The sequence below is a fragment of the Bufo bufo genome, chromosome 3 (genome assembly GCF_905171765.1).
Source record: "Bufo bufo chromosome 3, aBufBuf1.1, whole genome shotgun sequence".
Taxonomy (NCBI): Eukaryota; Metazoa; Chordata; class Amphibia; order Anura; family Bufonidae; genus Bufo; species Bufo bufo.
Window position 1 is genome coordinate 346,335,221 of NC_053391.1, and position 23,366 is coordinate 346,358,586.

At 44.3% G+C, this 23,366-nt stretch overlaps 1 protein-coding gene across 1 annotated transcript in view; it reads left to right on the plus strand.

Annotated features, from left to right (window-relative positions):
* The window catches only part of INPP5B (inositol polyphosphate-5-phosphatase B), a 151,355-nt gene that overhangs the window by 104,470 nt on the left and 23,519 nt on the right, over nucleotides 1–23,366 (plus strand). Inside the window, exons 9-17 of the mRNA XM_040424442.1 lie at nucleotides 961–1,128; nucleotides 1,476–1,577; nucleotides 3,240–3,354; nucleotides 4,231–4,347; nucleotides 8,338–8,525; nucleotides 11,144–11,255; nucleotides 12,941–13,050; nucleotides 20,847–20,982; nucleotides 22,201–22,311. Coding sequence (XP_040280376.1) covers nucleotides 961–1,128; nucleotides 1,476–1,577; nucleotides 3,240–3,354; nucleotides 4,231–4,347; nucleotides 8,338–8,525; nucleotides 11,144–11,255; nucleotides 12,941–13,050; nucleotides 20,847–20,982; nucleotides 22,201–22,311 — 1,159 coding nt within the window. The remainder of the gene's footprint in view (nucleotides 1–960; nucleotides 1,129–1,475; nucleotides 1,578–3,239; nucleotides 3,355–4,230; nucleotides 4,348–8,337; nucleotides 8,526–11,143; nucleotides 11,256–12,940; nucleotides 13,051–20,846; nucleotides 20,983–22,200; nucleotides 22,312–23,366) is intronic.

The following is a 23,366-nucleotide window of genomic DNA, read 5'->3' on the forward strand; positions in this document are numbered from 1 at the left end:
TGTTTCTGTGATCAGTAGGACAGGAATGGACTGGAAGACGTTGTAATCCCCAGTTATTTTTGAATGTGCTTGTCTTGTACACACAAATACCTCTTAGGTTTTCTACATGAAAGAAATGAGCATCAGCTAAAATAGAAGCCAGTCTGATGGTGCTTGTGGCTTCATCAGAGCTAGAATTTTATTCTTAGGGTGGGTTCCCATCAGGTTTTTCCCATACGTTTAGCGTATACCTCAGACTGATGCCATACAGTGGCATCCATTCACCATAGAGTTTCTTTGTAAAAAAAATAATCATAAAATGGATGGGTTTTTTTTTTTTACCGGACTTTGCAGGGTACAAGAATGTGCTGTGTTTTTGTATCCTTTTTGTCTCTAACGTATATGTCAAATGGAGGCATAAAATGTGACGTGAACCCACCCTTAGGCTACTTTAACACTGGCGTTTTGGCTTTCCGTTTGTGAGATCCGTTTACAGGGCTCTCACAAGTGGTCCAAAACGGATCAGTTTTGCCCTAATGCATTCTGAATGAAAAAGGATCCGCTCAGAATGCATCAGTTTGCCTGCGATCAGTCTCCATTCCGCTTTGAAGGCGGACACCAAACCGCTGCCTGCAGTGTTTTGCTGTCCGCTTGACGAAACTGAGCCAAATGGATCCGTCCTGGCACACAATGTAAGTCAATGGGGACGGATCGGTTTCCTCTGGCACAATAGAAAACAGATCAGTCTCCCATTGACTTTCAATGGAGTTCATGACATGTTACAGATAATACAAACGGATCCGTTCAGGATGGATGCATGCGGTTGTATTATTGTAACAAATCTGTTTTTGCAGATCCATGACGGATCCGCCCAAAAAGCGAGTGTGAAAGTAGCCTTATTTGTACTAGTTTTCATACATTTCGTTGTCTGAATTCTACCAATTGATGTTATCCCTCTGGTTTTATCTTTTCTGTTTACAGACTCCATAAAACGAAATCTGACATTACCAACATGGTCCGAGCAGCAGATGTGATCTCTACTAACAAAATAGGAATGCTACCTTTTCCTAAATTTGGGCTCCGAGATAATTTAATTAAGTCTGAACTCTTGAAGAAAGAACCAACCTACACATCCATTCATGACTTCAGGTACTGTAACATTAAAAAAAGTTCTGTCAGACAATACAAATAACCCTGAAAATGAGCATTGATAGTTCTCCAGTAATTCCAAAGTGCCCTGTATATCGTATAGTGTCTTATAGAACATTTGTTACCTCTGGTGTTAATTCCAGCGTCCATGGCCAGAGACCATGTAAAACGATCGACTTCAATATGCATTACAGATAGTGACACAGTCCCCAAGGCCTTGGGGGGGTGGGGGCACATTTTATTAGAAATTTAAATCAGAAAGTTTCACCCTAAAAGACAGATATTTCTCTATCATAAGAAATATGATGTACTACACTTAACAAGATCTTAAACATGTTTATCCTCAGGTTTTTTGTTGGAACATACAACGTCAATGGGCAGTCCCCAAAAGAGAATTTACAAGCCTGGCTCAGTATTGATCCCAAACCCCCCGATGTGTATTGTATTGGGTATGTAAATATGTATATTTCTATCATTAGTCGGTATCTGAATGTGCTTGGTATTGCAGCTTAGCCACATTCAATTCGATGGGACTGAGCTGCGCCTAGACCTTGTGACCCATGAATGTGATGTCGCTGTTCTAGGAAGAGCCCGCATTAGCAGGGGGGCCATGAGTTGGATCCCCACAATCAGGTATTGGTGACCTATCATGAACATAGGTCATTAATTTTAAAGACCTGGACAACCCCTTTAAGATAGTAAATGTTGTGCTGCCTGTCGTACCTAATGATGGTAAGTGTGGTTGCACAGAAATCCAGCAGGTTTGGTTTCTGCCGACCGTCCTTTTTGCAGTAGCTTGCAGATGGCAGTGTCCACTTTCAGTATCATTAGGTTCAATGTAGTAGTGTGACATTTTCATCTTATGTTGCATGAATACAAATGCCGTTTAGTCCTACCCTATATCTGGACTTTCTTATAGACTTGATTAAATGGATTGTCTGAGTTCAACAAAAATATATATACAAAAACATATAGGTCACCTCTGCAGCCAATCACTGACTTCAGCAGCGACGTCCCATGTACTTCTCAGGACAGAGATTAGCTGCATAGTGACCTGTGTGTGTCAAATGTCACCGTTGCAGCCAGAAAGATGACATCAGCGGTGGAGGGGGACCAGAGCACATAGTCTGAGTGAGAGATAGTGTAGTCACTCAGCTTTCCTGGACTCCTGTATCAGTCTATAAGTAGGTTATAGATTTGAGATTAATGTAGCTTGTATTTATTTGTTGCACCTACCAGATAGTTCTAAAAGCGATGATAAAATGCAAAGCAGCTTAATCTCCTAATTAAAACTTTATATTAAAATATATTTTTTATTTTCTGATAGTATATTTTTTTAATTTTCTGTATGTGATTATGGGAGCAGACTAAGAAGACAGGTTGGCATTAGCAGGAGGTGCTCAAACCCACATGCAGTTGTGCATATATATAGGGGAGCAAATCCTGCACTTGTGGCCCGTTGCTAATAACAATCCCCAGCAAAATGCATATGGTGGAGGATGCCAGCGGCGAACCACAAGTACCACAATAGACATCCTACACAAGGTAACAAGTGCGGATGTCATAATTAATATAACAATATAACAAAACAATTAACAAAGACAGGTGCACTCTGCAGTCTCACTAAACCCTCAAACTGATTTTAAAATTGAGAGATTAGTCAACATGTCCTACGGTGTAGAACATGTCTAAGCCCGGGCACCACGCCAAGGTTTCTCAAGTAGCCCGGGATTATGGGAGCAGACATCTAACCTGAGCTGTGAACAGCAGTTCAGAGATTTCTTTTCCATCAGCTATGGAACAGTGTGGTAGACATGCTCTGTGACCTGTGCAGGGAGGGGGAGGAGGTGAGCTCTCCCTATCACCTTCTGCTAGTGGTGTCATCCCGTTAGCTTTCTCTGGCTAAATGTACCCATTTGCTTCAGTTTTTCAAAATCTTCTTTCAATATCTGTAGAATGCGACATGAACATAAAAAAAACATGAACTCTTAATTTAACCATTTGTTCATTGTCTGACAGTACACACCCTTTCTCTGTGTAATCTCTGCATGCTAGTCTTTAACTGTAATTGTTTTTGTAATATGAAAGTCAAAGCTTCCTTTCCCTCCCAGATTTCAAGAGCTTGACTTAAGCAAGGAAGCATTTTTCTTCAATGATACACCCAAAGAAGAAGAATGGTTTAAAGCAGTTTCCGAGGGGCTACACCCAGGAGCCAAATATGCAAAGGTACAAGAAATTATATATATATATATATATATATATATATATATATATATAATTAGTATGTGTGTGTGTGTTAGTTTATCTACAGTACATTGTTTTTAAAAGTGTTGAGAGAAAAAGGTTGGTTAAGTGGCATCTCAAAATTCAAGAAGATGTGACCCAGTTTTATGTAAATTAGTGGGGTGTGCCAGACTTTCAGTTGCATAAGGGAAAGGAATGTGTCTAGTGAGCTGTGCCAAGTGCATTCTGCCATTTTTATTTGTTGCAATGGTTAAAGAGGATGTCCGAGCTCTAGATATTGATGACCTATCCTTAGGATACCTCATCGATATCTGATCGGTAGGGGATCGACCCCCCCCCCCCCCCGATCAGCTGCGTGCACCACAAATAACACTGGGGGAAGCAAACGGCTCCATCCACTGTGCTGCCAACATGCGGATTACTGCAGCTCAGCTCCCATTCATATTTTCTCATAACTATGTGTTGTGCTGTTCCTCTACTATGGATCCTGAATGTTTATTAATAAATAAAAAAAATGGGTTGAATGCCATTCCCATTCTTAAATGGGTGTGTCCCTGTACAGTCTGATACTGTACCACTGCTACACACCCACATCTAAATAAAATTATTCATACATATTTAAGTGGAATGAGTGAGAAATGGGACAAAAAAGAGTTCTAAGAAAAGATGCCACAAAATAGTTATTTTATGGAAAGTATTTGCTAAAACAGACCAGTCGAGGGATGCCTGGCTCTCTAACGTCCAGAATCAGTCCCCTGTTTTATAGCGTGTTTCTAATACAAATAAGAACTGAAAGGGAATGATCTGGAAATGTTCCTAACAGCAATGTGTTCCTTCCAATCCTTATTGTTTCTGTAGATTAAGTTGATCCGACTTGTTGGAATAATGCTGCTGCTGTATGTCAGGAAGGATCTGGCAGGTCATGTCTCGGAGGTGGAAGCAGAGACTGTGGGCACAGGATTAATGGGAAGGATGGTGAGTTTATAGCGGATGGAAAGTAGGGGTTTTTCTTGTTTCAGTATTGGGATTATACCATAGAGCAGGTGCTTCCCTAGCAGACCTTCAGCTGTATATGCAAGTCTTAAATACATAAATCTGTATTTTAATCTTATAAATCCTCTTATATTACAAAGTATAATAGCAGTAGTTTCAGGCATAACACACAGTATATGTTTTATTACATTACTAAATGCTGTTTGCTGATGGCAAGTGGCTGTGTGATCAGCACATCTGGGGAACCTGTCACATTTGTAGGGAGTGTCCAAACCGGACAACCTATTTAGAATTGCACGTATATAGTCACAGTAGCAATGTAATGTCACCTTTTTATTTAAATTCAAAATAAAGTTTGTTAGTTTAAGGTGGCCCTGTCAGCATGATCAAACTTACTAATCAGGCAGACTGCCTGGACAGGTTAATCAGGTTAAAGGAACCTGTCTTCAACTTTATGGTGACCTCACTGGGGACATCATATAATAGTGACAGAAATGCAGATTTCAGAGGTGTGTTACTCATGAGCTAAAAGTAAGCGGTTGCTGAGAACCAGCATCATAATCATTGCAGCCCAGGCCTTGAAAAGAGTCAAATATATTTGAGAAGAGTCCTGGTTATTCATAATCTCCTGCTCTCCTCACCCATCTGCTGATGATTGGCAGTTCTCTCCTAGAGAGAAAGGGAGAAAACTAGGTAGGAGACTGTCAGTCATCAGCAGGTGGGCAGGAGAGCAGGAATTCAAGAATAACCATGACTCTTCTCAGGTTGCTGGGACTCTTTTCCAGGCCTAGTCTGCAAAGATTGTGATGTTGGTTCTCAGCAACTACTTACTTTTAAATGACAGACTGCTGAAATCAACTCACCTGTCTCTACTTTATAATGCCATTAGTATGGGCAGCATAAAGTTGATGACAGTTTCCCTTTAAGAAAAATATTTTATAGCTATTACTAATGCAGAGAAATCTTTATGCTCTATATATATATATATATATATATATATATATATCTGCGTTCCTCAGGTGCAAAAGATGGGACAGGATGAGATATCTTGGCCTGGCCATTAGATGTCAGGGAGGGAATTACATAGCTACAGTGTGGCCCTCGGTGCTCCAACTAAGCAATTTGCGCATATATATATATATATATATATATATATATATATATACACACACACACACACACACACACACACACACACTGAACAAAAATATAAACGCAACACTTTCAGTTTTGCTCCCATTTTGCATGAGCTGAACTCAGATCTGAAACATTTTCTACATACACAAAAGACCCATTACTCAAATGTTTTTCACAAATCTGTCTAAATCTGTGTTAGTGAGCACTTCTCCTTTGCCGAGATAATCCATCCCACCTCACAGATGTGGCATATCAAGGTGCTGATTAGACAGCATAAATATTGCACAGGTGTGCCTTAGACTGCCCACAATAAAAGGCCACTCTGAAATGTGCACAGTTTTGCCTTACTGGGGAGGGGAGTCAGAAAACCAGTCAGTATCTGGTGTGGCCACCATTTGCCTCACACAGTGCAACACATCTCCGTCGCATAGAGTTGATCAGGTTGTTGATTGTGGCCTGTGGAATGTTGGTCCTCTCCTCTTCAATAGTTGTTCGAAGTTGCAGAATATTGGCAGGAACTGGAACACGCTGTCGTATACGCCGATCCAGAGCATCCCAAACATGCTCAATGGGTGACATGTCCGGTGAGTATGTTGGCCATGCAAGAACTGGGATGTTTTCAGCTTCCAGGAATGGTGTACAGATCCTTGCAATATGGAGCCGTGCATTATCATGCTGCAACATGCGGTGATGGTTGTGGATGAATGGCACAACAATGGGCCTCAGGATCTCGTCACGGTATCTCTGCATTCAAAATGCCATCAATAAAATGCACCTGTGTTTGTTGTCCATAACATATGCCTGCCCATACCATAACCCCACCGCCACCATGGGCCACTCAATCCACAACGTTGACGTCAGCAAACCGCTCACCCACACGACGCCACACACTCTGTCTGCCATCTGCCCTGACCAGTGAAAACCGGGACTCATCCGTGAACCGAACTCCTCTCCAACGTGCTAGACGCCATCGAATGTGAGCATTTGCCCACTCAAGTCGGTTACGACGATGAACTGCAGTCAAGTCCAGACCCCGATGAGGACGACGAGCATGACGAGCATGCAGATGAGCTTCCCTGAGACTGTTTCTGATAGTTTGTGCAGAAATTATTTGGCTATGCAAACTGATTGTTGCTGCAGCTGTCCGGATGGCTGATCTCAGACGATCATGGAGGTGAACATGCTGGATGTGGAGGTCCTGGGCTGGTGTGGTTACACTTGGTCTGCGGTTGTGAGGCCGGTTGAATGTACTGCCAAATTCTCTGAAACACCTTTGGAGACGGCTTATGGTAGAGAAATGAACATTCATTGCACGGGCAACAGCTCTGGTAGAAATTCCTGCAGTCAGCATGCCAATTGCACGCTCCCTCAAACGTTGCGACATCTGTGGCATTGTGCTCTGTGATCAAACTGCACATTTCAGAGTGGCCTTTTATTGTGGGCAGTCTAAGGCACACCTGTGCAATAATCATGCTGTCTAATCAGTACCTTGATATGCCAAACCTGTGAGGCGGGATGGATTATCTTGGCAAAGGAGAAGTGCTCACTAACACAGATTTAGACAGATTTGTGAACAATATTTGAGAGTAATGGGTCTTGTGTGTATGTAGAAAATGTTTCAGATCTTTGAGTTCAGCTCATGCAAAATGGGACCAAAACCAAAAGTGTTGCGTTTATATTTTTGTTCAGTGTGTGTGTGTGTGTGTATGTGTGTGTGTGTGTGTGTATATATATATATATATATATATATATATATATATATATATATATATATATATATATATAAAAATAAATAAAATGTAAAGCCTCATGCACTCGGCCATGGCCCGTATTGCGGACTGCAAACAGTAGGTCCGCAAAATGCGGGCACCGGCCGTGTGCTCCCCACATCACGGATGTGGACCCATTCACTTGAATGGGTCCGCAATCCGGAGCTGTGGATCGGAGGTATGGAACCCCACGGAAACACTACGGAGTGCTTCCGTGGTGTTTCTGTCCGTGCCTTCGCACCACAAAAAAGTTGAACTTGTTCTATTTTTTTACAGTTCGGACTGATCAAGTGAAATGGGTCTGGATCTGGTACGGTAGCTGCACGGATGGTGCCCGTGTATTGGGGACCACAAATTACTGTCCCCAATGCATGAAATGGCCGCATAACGGCCGTGTGCAAGAGGCTAAGGGTACTTTCACACTAGCGTTTTTCTTTTCCGGCACCGAGTTCCGTCCTAGGGGCTCAAATCCGGAAAAGAACTGGATGCATGCATTCGGAATGGAGAGAAATCCATTCAGGATGCATCAGGATGTCTTCAGTTCAGTCTTTTTGACTGATCAGGCTTTTCAGAAAACCGTAGCATGCTGTATTTTTACCTCCGGCCAAAAATCCGGAACACTTTGACTGATCGCCGGCCTTTCCCATTGACTTGCTTTAATGCCGAATCCGGCGCCGTGTGTTCCGTCAAACCGGATCCGGCATGTTAAACCCGAAAAATGTGAAAAAAAGTTAGTCCATAAATGGCGGATCTGTTTTTTCCAATGCATTTTTTCATTGTGATCAAAATCCTGATCAGGATTCAAATGTAATCCGTTTTCACACGTTTTTCCGGATCCGGCGGGCAGTTCCGGTGACGGAATTGAACGCCGGATTCAAACAACGCTAGTGTGAAAGTAGCCTTAAAAGTAATTTCTCTGCATTAGTGATACACATAAAAGAAAGAAATATATCATTTTTATCAGCATGATCAGCCCAACCACTATCCTGGTTTAGTAGGGTTAATCATGCTGGCAGGGCCTCTTTAATCATTTGCCTCAATCTGTTTTCTGTGGCTCCCCCTGCAGGGTAACAAAGGAGGTGTGGCAGTTCGTTTCCGCTTCCATAACACTCACATTTGTGTTGTTAACTCCCATCTGGCTGCTCATGTTGATGAATATGAGAGGAGGAACCAGGACTTCAGAGACATCTGCTCCAGGATGCAATTTCCGCAGGTGGACCCAACACTTCCCCCACTGACTATTCACAAGCATGAGTACGTCTCCCACTCATAACTTTACTTCTAGTGGTGGTGTTTAGTTATTACAGCAAAAATTTAAAACTGTGTTCTGACTGGTTGAGCAGTTGGAACCAATCATATTTGATTAGACAAAATGGTTATTTTTAATGGTAAAATTATTTGGCTGGTTAATATTAATTATTAAATTAGTGGCCTGCTCTAGTACCTAAAAGGTTCACTTAGTGCACTATGACATGTACGGCCGAGCCACACTGCCTGTGCATTGTCAGACCGCACCTCTGACTGCAACTTGAAACCTTTGAAAGTACAGTGCAGTCCATTAATTGGCGGTAAAATATCTGTAGTAAGCACGGCTCTGACACAGATGTATAATAGCACTATTAAATGTGGTAGTCACTGAGGAGTAGCGCGTAGGTGTCACTGAAAAGTCAAAATGACAGCAAATAGCGATATAAGCACGCAAGTGTTTTCTGTGCAGGACATTACGGCACCACAGCTGCTATGTGTGACACCATGGCTAGCAGATACACGGGTTACCCGAGCAAATGTCTGCAAATGGCAGCTTGTGCTGTAGTGTTACTGTACCCCAACACCGTTGCCTCACATTCTGTAAAAGGGGTTGAATAAGGTTTTAGCGCATAGTTTTTTTAAAGGGATCTGTCACCAGTGACCTCTCTATCCAGCTGTCTGCATAGACACATAGCTGTGGTTCACCTGATTAACGCGCTGTTGATCTGAGGCTCAGTTTCCAAGTTATACTGTTTCTTAATATGCGCATTAGGCCTTTGGTGCAATGAGGCTTCACCATTGCTGTTGTTGCACCCATGCCCCGATTCTTTCTGCAGCCAGTCCTTCCATGGCTGCTTTGCCACTGCCTGGCCCTGTCAATCAAAACGGCTAAATAGCATCCTGCAGGTATCTTGTATATGTTTTGGAATTGCCCCAAATTAGAAAGATCCTGGAAGGACGTGGTCAGACTCATTAATTCTGTATACAGTGAGTTAACACCCCCTTTATGCATTCTTGGCTAGAAGCAGAACTTGGGATATGTGAATGGGAAAAGATAGCCACAGCTAGGCTGCCCTATATGGCTCAAAAAGTAATTGTCCAGCGATGAAAAACCTCCATCCATACAGGAATTTATATGCAAAGTGAACTTGAAAAGAAATACTACCAGTAAATGAGAGACATTATAGTGCAAATGGCTGGATACTTCAGGTTTAGCCCTTATGCATCTAATTTCTAATAGACTACTGAATGATTTGACTAGTGTAAGTCTCGTTTAGTACTTTTATACTGAAGAACTCTGGCACAACCCATAACTCTGGAACGGAGCCTCGGATCAACAAAAGAGAGACTGTGCTTTAGTCGGGTGAACCACAGCTATGCGTCCATGTAGACAGTTGGATAGGGAGGACACTGGTGACAGATTAGTCACTGATGTCAGGAGGCACTGCATGCAGGGCATTGGTGTCTGCCTTGCCTCCCCTGCAACGTCTTCAGTGGTTAATACTAAACTTTAAGTGAGAGATCTGACATCCTAAGGGCTCATTCAGACGGCCGTATGCTGTCCGCAAAAATGCGGATCCATTTTTCTGCGGACAGTTCAGCATGCCCGCAAAAAAACTGATTGCATGTAGTTTTTTTGCAGATCCATAGACTTCAATAGGGCCATGTCCTGATTTTCACTGACAAGTATAGGACATGTTTAATTTTTTTTAGCTGAGCCGTGCAATGGAAGAAAAGGGCCCCATAGAAGTGAATAGGACAGCATCTAATCCGAAAAAAAATAAAAAACGGATCCGCATTTTTGCGGACAGCATAGGGCCGTCTGAATGAGCCCTTAAAGTCTGTCATGACTAACCTCCGGTACTCCAAGATGTACACTTGCTTGGCTGTTCTCAGAACTCCATAGAAATGAATGGAGAATGCTGGGAGTTGTAGTTTCACCACAGCTGGAGTGACGGAGGTTAGCCATCGCTGTCCTTAGTCACTGGAGCATCACACTAATTTTGCCCTTATTTTGCAGAGTTAAGGAATTGTGCATTTCACTTAAAGGGGTTGTCCCATCTCGCTAAGTTGCTTTCACTCGTTTTTTTTTAGTGTAATAATAATCTTGCCCTATCCATGTTATTTTCACCATGGCTTTCTTCTCTCCCTATTCATAATTTTTGGTTCCCTTTGTTTATCGCTCGTTGTCAGGGGTTATGGCCACCGTTGCAATACTGCATCGGTGGTCGCGCTTTCGCAGTGTCTTTGTTACCTTATTCTTGCCTGTGCTGGCCAGGACCACAGGAGCATGCACAGCATCTCCCGACCTGGCAGTCGCTCAGCATCGCAGCAGTAGAGAATAGAACAGAATGCAGAGTACCTGGACAGACCAGGACACACAAATGTTTGTATTGCTTTATTGTCAAAATGCATCAATAAAAAAGATTGAACCTTAAAGCAATGCAGAGTACAGGCAAGTGACGGCAGCAGAAGTTCACTTGCTTGTACTATCAAAGTGGAAGGTACTGCCCACACCAAGCACAGGAAGTGGCGCGGAAAGGAGGTGACAATGAGAGATGGAACAACCCCTTTAATTATTGGAAATACAATTACAAATATGGCACCGTACATATGTTTTACAGTGTTGTATTATGGCTTGGAGACCTAAACTACAGATTAAAGGAAGTTGAGATGGAGAGAGCGAAGAAACTCATTGAATCCAAGGACTACCAGACACTCTACAATTTTGATCAGGTATGAGTTGCAAAATGCCTTCCCTAGTTTGTAGCCCCTTTAATGCCATGTTAGCAACCACTGCACGGAGAGGAAAGTGGTTGGCATAGCAGTCAAGGACCTAAAAGAGCCCCGCAGGCTGGAATGCATGTGAATAACCAAATAAACTAATACATTAGCTTTAAACAAATTGGCCTTTATGACCTAAAAACAAATGATCTCAATACAAAGTTGGTGATCAGGGTTTCATTCAACAATATTATAGAGAGGGGGGCATATCCATAATGCACAATAAAGACCACCCCAAGTGGGGAACAGAAAGTAAAAAAAATATAAGGATGAATAAATATCGCAGAGAAAGTGCACCATAGTACACAAGTTCCCACATTAATATCTGACCATCAGATGACCACCACCACAGACTCCAATGTGTGCTTTGCCGTCAGCTTTTTCAAGGGGTACTGTGTTGGTGGGAGAGCGCAACATTCTCAGCAGCCAGTGACATTTGCACACACACTGTAATGTTTCCAGAAAGAGCAAGATTTACACGCCTCCAGTCAGTGAGTGCAGTGGGCAAACCTTTTTCTCCAAAAGTGCACTGCCACTAGCAAGCCTGTCAGATCTAGCATCTGGAAGGCATAGAGGGTGCACGACTATTGTACAGTCGGCATCACTACGGGGAGCCTGGATGATAATCGCACAACAGTGGCCATCTCCCAAAGGAGATTGTATATAATGAATGTATTGCGACAAATTTATACCAATGTATTTTATTACAAAAGGGCTAAATTGACAGGATAATTGGAATAGATATAGCTAGTGGAAATGAAGTGCTGATATTAATGTGCAGAAGTCCCACCGTAATGGATAAAAAATAAAATAAAAAGAATAAAAGCACACGCATTTCATTATTGTAAAACATGCCAAATATAAAAAATTTGGCACCACTAAGCATAGAAATGTACAACAAATTAAATAAAAAATATCTATTGTATAAAATGACGTTTTTGTAGACTTGGTCTATAGTAAAAAAGAGCAAAGTGTACAATTAAAGGGGTTTTCTGGGAGTACAATACTGAGGTGAGGACCTATCCCCAGGATAGGTCATCAATATCGGATTGTTGTGGCTCCAATTCCCGTCACCCCCACTGTTCAGCTGTTTGAAGAGACCTCGACCGCCTTACAACATACCAGGCACAGTGCCCTCCATTGTATGCTTCATATGTAAATGGTTATGCCCATTCACCTGAGTGACTGAGAACGTGACATCACTGGCTGAAGAAGGTGACGCAGTGCTCATTGGACCTCCACAGCCTCTTCAAACAGCTGAGCGTCAGGGTGCCAGGAGTCAGATAGGTCATAAATATTATACTCCTGGAAACCCCTTTAATCAAAGTGCTAACTGCAATAAAAGGTGTAAATGGTGAACTGAAAAAAATGTGATGTCATATTAAATACTAATATGTGAAACAAATAATAAAGATCTAAAAGTATAAATTTGAAACTTGATAATATTGTAATCATTTTACAAGAAAAATGTGAAAATAATGAAACACATGGCACGCACTGAAAGTGAATGTAGGTAAGGGGGAATAAAGTTTTTTGTATACAGTCTGTGCCTGTTTTTTTAAGACAATCTGTACACTTTCCAAGGTGTAGGAAATGCTGTAGTGTTCTGAGATCTGATCATCATATCTTCTGTTTAGCTGAAACAGCAGATGGAGGCAAAGACGGTGTTCGATGGCTTTACAGAGGGAGAAATACAGTTTCAGCCTACTTACAAGTATGACACTGGCTCTGATGAATGGGATACAAGGTAGGCGATGGAAAGTGGATTAAGAATAAAAAAAAGTTAGTGATGTCAAATACTTTGTTTATAGATTGCTGAAAAAGAAATTCAGTCAACATTTTGTGCGGTTTCAGATGGCCATTCCAATTTCCATCTGCAATACATGGTAGAAAGTGGACGCTCCATTGCGTCCGTGTATTTTTCCAGACCCAGTCACGTGAATGAATGAGTCTTGGACAGAAAACAGACAAGAATGGTGCATACAACCAGTTTCTCTGCATGGACTACTGGTCCAGGACTGAACTGTCAATTGCACCATTTACTTTATATGTATATGTACTGTGCAAGTGCAGTCCAGATAGCACACAGACGGAAAATATCATCGTTTGAATCCTTCCCCTCCTGAAGCATGTATGGCATTCACACAAGATATGGTAGAAGTTCTTGATCGTGTCGAGGCCCCACCCCTGAACCCCCAGAGTTATGGAAAGCCACAAAAGCAGTCTCAATCTCCCTATATGGGCCCTCGCCTTGCAAGCAGACATGTTATATCCTGTAGATATGCTATAAATGCTTCAGATGGGAATACCTATTTTGGAGGAGTTGGCTCACAGTTACGCTTTTTGAATTGGGGACAGCATGCTGCGCCCACCAGTAGCAGTAGGCTATGGTGATGTTTTCATCCCAAGGGACATGATGTCCATGGCTGCTATTGGATGATACTGCAGCATGATGTTACATATCACAGAAGCTTTAAAGGAACCTGTCAGCAGATTTTTACTTCTGAAACTGGCTGACCTGTTACATGTGAGCTTGGCAGCTGAAGACATCTGTGTTGGTCCCATGTTCATATGTGCCCGTATTGCTGAGAAGAGTGATGTTTTATATATGCATATTAACCTCTAGGAGCAACGGGGGCGTTGCTGTTACACCTAGAGGCTCTACTCTCTCTGCAACTGCCGCACCCTCTGTGCTTTGATTGACGGGAAAACATCACATCTGGTCCTGTCAATCAAAGTGCAGAGTGCACAGCAGTTGCAGAGAGAGCCGAGCCTCTAGGTGTGACTGCTACACATAATTTTTCTCAGCAATGCAGGCACATATGAACTTGGGACCAACACAGATGTCTTCAGCTGCCAAGTGCACATGTAACAGATCAGCCAGTGTCATAGGAACAAATCTGCTGACAGATGCCCTTTAAGGAGTGTGTGTTATTCTAATAGATTATTACTAGACACTGAACTCCACTTATCTTTTGGGGAAACAGAGGACCAGACATGTTAAAATCCAACCAATACAACATTGACAGGAAGACTTAAGTGGACACATAGGCTGTCCCCATTCATAAATATCTAATAAATATGTCCAGCTTTAGACACGCAACATGTAGTTATTAGATTGATTGGAATTTAATGCTGTGCAATTCACATTATGCGAAAATTCATTATAAATGAGATAAGATCCACAGTTGTAGAGGAACATATCAAACATGGTTATTTTCTCCTTTTTTTTTTTTTAAGAGGCTCTTTGAAACGTTAAAGGGGTTGTCTGGGTTCAGCTCTGAACTCCTTCTTCACCCCTCCAGCCCCTCTGACTGGACCGAGGGCTTTTTCTTCATATCTGGTGACGTATCGGGATTTCTCACAGTCTAGGTTTCCGCCTAGCAGTGAGCCCGATGACGTCACTGGCACTAATGGGCGGTCTTTAGCGCTGTCTTAGCCTTTAAAACAGCCTAGGGCAGCGCTGAAGACCACCCATTAATGCCGGTGACGTCACCGGGAACACTGCTAGGCAGAAGCCTCCACCTAGCAGTGTAAAATGTAAAAAAAACAGGCCTGGCCCTGTGTGATGCAGGGCAAGGGAGAGCATCAGAGCATGAAATGCTCAGATGCTTCACTCAGAGGGGCTGGAGGGGTGAAGCACGGATTATGTTGTGACAACCCCTTTAAAGCAGTGATCTGTTTTTAGTTGCGATACTCTGCTTTTCTTTTGCACCCGTGTTGATTGAATTTGCTGTGAATTACATCATTTTATATATCTCCTCAGTTTACACAATACATTTATCCTTAAAGTCCGTCAATATGTATCAAATATAATTATGTAATTGTATTATGTCACAAATGATACAAATCCCGCACCAAAATGTTTGCCCTGAAAGACAATTGTTGAGCGGCGTCCTGCGCGGTTGGAGGAAGTAAACAAGTTTTGCTTGGTCACTTTCCCACAGATTTTTTTTTTTCTTTTGTGCTTATCACTGTTCCACCCGAATAATATTTTTAAATTTGATAATTTTGCCTCGTGCATAAAAAGTCGGTATTACTGTTTTTTTTAAACCTGCTCTGGAAAAGTGTAATGAGCCCCAATATCTTCAGAGCATTAATAGTTTCAAAATGCACAACCTTGCTACGGGGTGTGGCTTAGCTAATAAAATTTGGTTCTCCGCAGCGCGCCGACGCTAATACCCCGAACCCCTGACGAAGCCGCATCGCGGAGAAACATGTCGGGTGGGGACTAGTGTTAGGCGCATTTAATTTTAGGCAGGTTACTAGTGGTCTGGTCTTGAGTACATAGAAATATATTCAGTACACAACTCGCAATGAATACACTTGCATGAGGGAGTGTGTCAATGCTACAGCCTAATTGGCAATAAAGATGCAGTGAATAAGCAATGCACATATGAGTGAAGATCCTGGAGACAGGAATATATATAATTCCAGGATAATTCATCGATTTAGGATCAAACCAATCCATACCTCCCAGTAAGGACCTATCCCACTCAGAACATTGCAACTGCATATAGAAGGTGTAGCCATTCACGCCCCCCCCCTTTGCAACATTGTTGAGGGGATTAGAAGAAAAAGCAACTTAGAAACCAGCACAGTACCTGAGAGTTTTAATGTATTGTGGGGTTATGGTTTACTAGAGACCATATTTTAATTGATTTAATAAAGTTTATACCTTTTTAGTTTACAATAAGTAGTGCCCCTACAGGGATTTTCGGTCTTGTGACCGGTTGTATATTCTGCATCGTGGGGCACAGTACCTGGGGCCTGGTAGCCTCTCCGGCTATACAATTCCTTTCCTTTTTTTTTAAAAAAAACCATCATGTCCTCTGCTAGTACGAACCCCAAAGCCCAGGTGCCTATTGGGGTACCTACTTTTTATGCTTGCTCTAAGTGCAGTAAAGCTTTTCCCCCGCAACCTAACTCGCTCTGCGCGCAGTGCGTTGCTCCCATGCCCCCTTCTGACGCCCTGGCCCCCCCTGTGGTAGCGGTTCCTCCTGATTGGGTCGCCTCACTGTCCCAGGCCATAGGTGACCTTGCCAGCCTGTCCCGGTCCATGGTGCAGTCGCTGGACCGCTTGCCTGCTCAAATTGCGGCAGTCTCTGCCCCTCACAGGGACCATCCTGCTGAAGGGGCTCGCTCTGACACCAGGTCCTGTAAAAGGCCTTGAGTGTTCTCAGCCGCGTCCTGCTCTTCCTCAGCGTCCTCGGGTCACTCCCTGGATAAGTCTGAGACAGGCGAAGTCTCGTCTTCTGCCGCTCCTGGGGACACCTCTGACTCCGATTCTGTATCAGAGCAGAGTTCTACTTTATCTGCGGCTATGCAGGACCTCATTAAGGCGGTTAGAGACACCCTCAATGTGCAGGAGGGTACTCCCTCCTCTTCTGGGGGGCCTGACCCTGTGTCCTTCCGCCGTTCCAGGCGTTCTGTGTTGGTTTTTCCTAACCACCTGGACCTTGACGCACTCCTGGCCAAAGAATGGAGTCAGCCTGATAAGCGCCTGCAGATGTCTAAAGGTTCGGACGCTCTGTTTCCTTTCAGTGCAGAATCCGTGAACATCTGGTCAGTCGCACCTCTGGTTGATCCTCAGGTGGCCCGTTTGGCTAAGGCTACCACCCTTCCCTTGGCTGATGCGGCTTCCTTGTCTGATCCCGCTGAGAAGAAGATTGGTTCTTTAGCTAAGGCAGTTTTTGTAGCGGCAGGCTCCGCTGTTCAGCCTGCTTTTGCCGCCTCCTGGGTTGCCAAAGCCTGCATGTCTGGGCCAAGCAGCTCATCTGTTTGCTGCCGGATTCTACTCCAGGCGAGGTTTCCATTCTTGCCTCTCAGCTTCTCCAGGCTTGTACCTGTGCAATGTCTCCCTGGAATCGGTTCGCCGATCTAGCAGGGCGGCCGCTAACTCTGTGGCCAGCCGCCGTATGGTATGGCTCCGTTCATGGGCGGCAGATGTAGCTTCCAAAAAGGCGCTGATCTCTCTCCCCTTTCAGGACGAAAAGCTGTTTGGGAAGCGCCTGGTGGAGCTTATTTCTGAGCCCACGGGAGGAAAAAGCTCCCTCCTCCCCCAGAACCGCCCTCCCATGGCGACTTAAAGGTCCAAAAATTTTCGCTCCTTTCGGGACTCTTCCTCCCGCTCGGATAAGAAATCGGGGGGGGGGGGGGGGGGGCTTTCCTTCAAGGCCAGACCTGCCTGGCACTCTCACCCCAAGCCTTCAAAGCCTCAGTCTGCGAAAACCTCTTCTGCATGACTGCGCTTTAACTTGCTCGACTTCCAGGAGTCATGGCGCGCAAGCGTGAACGACGCATGGGTCCTGGAGATCATTTCTTCCGGTTACAGAACAGAGTTTTCCACTCTTCCTGCAAGTCGGTTCTTCATGTCACGCACCCCCCCCAGGTCTCCCGTAAAGGCGGCAGATTTTTTCCAGGCCATTCATTCCCTTCTGTCCCTCGGAGTGATCGTTCCTGTCCCCGAGTCGGAACGCTTCCAGGGATTTTATTCAAATCTTTTTACGGTCCTCAAAAAGGACGGCTCCCTCCGTCCTATCCTGGATTTGAAGGCGCTCAACCGCCTGGTTCGGACCCAACACTTCCGCATGGAGTCGCTCAGGTCGGTGATTGCCTCCCTGGAGGAGGGCAAATTTTTGTCGTCCATCGACATTCAGGACACATACCTCCATATTCCAATTGCCGTGACCCATCAGCGGTTCCTTCGCTTTGCGGTGGGTTCTCTGCATTTCCAATTTGTGGCTCTGCCCTTCGGCTTAGCGACCGCCCCAAGGGTCTTCACCAAGGTCCTGGCCCCTCTAATCGCTCTCCTCTGCACTCGGGGGGGGGGGGGGGGGGGGGGCAGTGATTCCCTACCTGGACGACCTGTTGGTGAAGGCTCCGTCTCTGGAGGACAACCTGGACAGCCTACGTATCTCCCTGTCTGTCCTTTCTCAGTTTGGGTGGTTGGTCAACTTCCCCAAGTCCTCCCTGGTTCCCCGCCAGAGAATGTCTAAGGTCATGCCCAAGAAATCCACTCGCCTCTGTCGAGTGTTCCTTCCCCAGGACAAGGTAGTGGCTCTCCGATATGCAGTGGTTCGCCTTCACAGGCCGTCCCCTCTACCTCTTCGGACGTGCATGCGGGTTTTAGGCCGGATGGTTGCCTCCTTCGAGGCGATCCCATTTGCGCAATTCCATTCCAGGCCTCTTCAGCTGGCGATCCTATCCAGCCGGACCTTGACTGTCTGGTTCGTCTTCCCTGTCTTGTCCGCAAGGAGTTGTGCTGGTGGCTTCTACCTCGCACCCTATCTCTGGGCAAGTCCTTTCTTCCCCCTCGTTGGCAGGTGATCTCCACGGACGCCAGCCTGACTGGTTGGGGAGCTGTCTTCGGGTCCCTATCTGCTCTGGGCCTGTGGTCAGCAGTGGAATCCTCCCTGCTCTATCTCATTGGACATATCTTCTCTCCGGTCTTCCAGTCCGTGTCCAGACGGACAACTCCACTGCGGTGGCGTACCTGAATCATCAGGGGGGCACCAGGAGTAGGAGGCTCATGGAAGAGGCATCCCGCATACTTCGGTGGGCGGAGTCCTTCGTTCCGGTTCTCTCCGCCGTCCACATTCCCGGGGGTCGACAATTGGGCGGCGGACTCTCTGTCGCCAAAGCCCTGACCCGGGCGAGTTGTTTCTTCACTCAGAGGTGTTTCTTCATCTGTGTCCGCATTGGGGCACGCCGGACACAGACCTTTTTGCCTCTCGTCTTAACCACAAGGTCCCGCGTTACTTCGCGAGGTCTCGGGACCCTCAGGCGCTGGCCTTGGATGCTCTGGTCCTTCCTTGGTCCCGTTTACCTCTTTCCTCCCATTCCGCTCCTTCCCAGGGTTCTCAAGCGCCTCTCTCGTTTGGCCTCTCGCAAGGGTCAGATTTCGGCCCTGTCTGTTCTTTTCCAGAAACCCCTGGCTTCTCGCCGTCAAGTGAGAACTTTTCTGCAGGGGGTCGCTCACCGCGTTCCGCCTTTTCGTCCTCCTGTGGAATCGTGGGACTTGAACATTGTCTTGGACGCTCTTCAGGCCTCCCCCTTTGAGCCGTTACAGGATATTTCTCTTTCCTTTGTTTCGTTTAAGGTCGCCTTTCTTGTGGCGATTACCTGTGGCGATTATTCGCAGAGTTTCTGAACTTGCTGCGCTCTCTTGCAGATCCCCTTTCTTGGTGTTTCATCAGGATAAGGTCGTTCTGCGTCCAGTGCCTTCCTTACTTCGGTGGTGTCCTCATTCCACATTAATGAGGAGATTGTCCTTCCGTCCTTCTGTCCTATCCCATCTCATCCGAGGGAGTGTTCTCTTCACCGTTTGGATGTTGTTAGGGCGCTTCGCCTCTATCTTCGGTTGACTGAGCCCTTTCGCCGGTCGGACTCCCTATTTGTGATCCCTGAGGGTCCTCGCAAGGGCCTGCAGGCTTCCAAGGCCACCATATCCCGTTGGATTAGGTCGGCAGTTAAGGAGGCCTATGTTGCCAAGGGTCATGTTCCTCCCTTTCGATTGTCCACTCATTCCACTAGGGCGGTCTGGGCTTCTTGGGCGGTTAGACATCAGGCCTCAGCTTCCCAGGTCTGCAAGGCCGCCACCTGGGCCTCTGTCCATATGTTTTCTAAATTTTACCACATCCACTCCTTGGCCTCTGCTGATGCCAGTTTGGGTCGCAGGGTTCTGCAAGAAGCCCTCCCTTGTGGACTGTGTCACAGATGATCCACGAGAATATTGAACCCTCCTCCCAATATTATCTATATCACTATCCCTTATTGATCAATGGGCCTATTAAAAGTCGTCACAGACTGCTTTTTACTTCTAGTGTCAGCCTCCTGGGCATATACCCATGGTGCTGTGTCCCCCAATGCATCCTACGAGAAAAGGATTTTATGGCGAGTACAAAAATCGAATTTTTCATGTGAAGACCTCACGTGAATTTGCTTCAATAAAAATCTTTGTTTCACTGGACATACAGTTTGGAGTGTGCTGGACTGTTACTAGTGGGCTTAGAACCCTTTCCAAGCACCTCCCCGATTTTGTCCCTGAGCACGACCGTCTACTTTCTTACCTTTTTGACACTCCCATGGACATAAAATCACAGGAAATAAGAAAAAGCTGCAAGGACATGGTCCAAACAAAAATATAGGAGCAATAAAAGTGAAAAAAATAAATAAAAGAACATAACAAAATACAGCTACCTTTTATTTATGTTGATGTAAACCGGAAAACATCTTTAAATCTGTAAGTTCTCGTCATACTGCTAAACCACTGCATATGGATCCAGCTGGTAAACCAGCAGCGGGCAGGGTCTTAAAAGTAATGGGCAAGTCGGAAAGACAGAGGTAAGACAGCAAGCTAACGCAGTTGGTGCTTTATCCATATCCAGACAGGTTCATCTTACAGATCCCATTAGGTGTCTTTCCATATGGACTACTTCTAATCCTGTGGCTTACCTCTGGATTTTTGGTTGCCTTGTGAATGTACTTGAGTTTAATTGATATCAATGTGTTGTCTTTTTTTTTTTTTTTCTCTCCTTGTAGTGAAAAATGCCGTGCCCCTGCCTGGTGTGATCGCATTCTCTGGAAAGGCAGACATGTAACACAGCTAGATTATCAAAGCCTCATGAGTCTAAAAACAAGTGACCATAAACCAGTCAGCTCGGTTTTTAATATTGGGGTAAGTCATTTGTGTACAGTGTGCTTCTATGGGATTCAGACAGTTGCCAAAATCCTCATACAGGTAAAAGAGTTGTCTCATCTTAAAGGGGTTGTCTGAGTTTAAAAAAACAAAAAAACAAAACTCAGGAAGCCCCTGTAAGTGGTTTAAAATAACAATACAATCCCTTCTTCCTGCACTGTGCTCTTGTCCTCCCTGCTGCTGTTAATTTTCCTGGCTGCAGCAGTACGTTCCATGCACACAGGTCACCTCTGCAGCCAATCACTGGCCTCAGCAGTGATGTCCCTTATACTACTGAGGCTATTGATTGGCTGCACGATTACCTATGTTCACGGAACGTCACTACTGTAGCCAGGAATATGAGGTCAGTGGTGGAGAGGACCAAACTGCAGGGCTTGAAGAAGCAGGGGAGAAAGGGAAGGGGGCTATTGATTATTTTGCTATTTTATACTATTTGTAGGGGCTACCATATTTTTCATTTAACTCAGACAACAGTGTCTTATAGGTGGAGTCTAACTGCAGGGACCACTGGAACAAAGTGGCAGTGGCTCCATGAAAGCACCATGCTGCTTAGTCTACATTCTGCTTTTTTTGTAGGCCAGATGGATCATTGTGTATGCCACTTCATTCTAGTGATTAGTGAAAGTCACAACAGATGGACACTGATATGCCGAAATTAGTCCTAGGACGCCTGCTCTGTGAGAAAAACATACCACCGGCCTCAAATAGACCAAATGGAGAACATGTGCATGGCTTCCTCCCCATTGAATTCTATGAGACTTACAGAAACAGCCGATCAGAGATGGGACACCATTTATGGCATATTCTATAGATATACTGTGAAACTCTGACGTGGGAAATTCCATTTAGCAAATTTTTGGTCGGCAAATGTTTGTTTTTTATTTTGTATTTTTTTTATTGATCCATCTGAACCAAAAGGGGAGTTTTATGAAGTATGAGGAAATGCAAAGTAGCAACCAGGCAAATTGTAGCTGAAATCAAGGGACCTTGGTTAGCATCTCTATACATATCCGGTTCACTACTAATAAATCTGTGAAGTGATATACTGAAATGTAGTAATTTACTAAATATAAAATACTATTTATTATACTTATTTGCTATAATATGCAAAAATTATAGTATATAATTATAATTCTATTATAGATTATTATTAGAGAAACATAATCAATATATTTATGACTTTTATTATCTGGGCAGATAAAAGTGGTTAATGAAGAGCTATATAGAAAAACGTTTGAAGAAATAGTCCGTTCTTTGGACAAGATGGAAAATGACTGCATTCCTTCAGCTACGCTATCTCAGCGAGAGGTATAGTTGTCAGCAACATTGTGCTTTTGTTTGTTAAAATGGACCCCTCTAAAGGACTTCATCTATTGTTGGTTTTTCATATGCTTTCAGACCATGTTCAGATGTGGTAGGTTTGTGGCAGATTTTTGGTGTGGTTCCTGCACTATAAATCTGTGACAAACTGCAGTTCAGTAAAACTGAATGGAGTTTTAAAATATAGTATGTATATAGTAGTGTCAGGTGGGTGCTGTGTATGGCAGCATCAGGTGGGTGCTGTGTATGGCAGCGTCAGGTGGGTGCTGTGTATGGCAGCATCAGGTGGGCACCAATGTTGGCCGTTTTCCATGCCGCCATTTCCATGCCGCGGTCCTTAGGGGATGCTCTGCTGTGGCAGCGGCCTGATGCTTGAAGGGTAAACTGAGGGAGGGATCTCCCTGTCCCATCGGCCTGCTGTGGCAGCATCCCTATGGTTACCATGGCAACCGGATGCCTTCACAGTCATCCGGATTGCCATGGTATAGCTGAGCCTGATCAGGCTTACTGTGAATGACAATACACTGCAGTACACTATACAGTGTACTGCAGTGTATTGTAGAGGCATCAGACCCACTGGATCTTCAAGAACCAAGTGGGTCTGAGTCAAAAAAGTGTAAAAAAATAAATAAAAATATGTAAAAATTTTTACTTCTTCCTATATCCGCACATATAATTGGTTAAAAATGCAAAAAATAAAAAAGCACTAAGCATGTTTGGTATCGCCGCGTCCGTAAAGACCTGATCTATAGAAGGATCACGTACTTTTACTGCATGGTAAACGACATAAAAAAAGAAAAACTATGATGGAACACCGCACTTCCCACAAAATGGTATAAAAAGTGATTAAAAGAGTCATATGCCCCCCAAAATAGTACCAATCAAACCATCATCACATCCCGCAAAAAATGAGCCCCTACCTAAAACAATTGCCGAAAAAATTAAAAAGATATGGCTTTCAGAAAATGGAGACACTAAAACATGATTTTTTTGTTTCAAAAATGCTCTTATTGTGTAAAACCAAATTATATTTAAAAAAAACA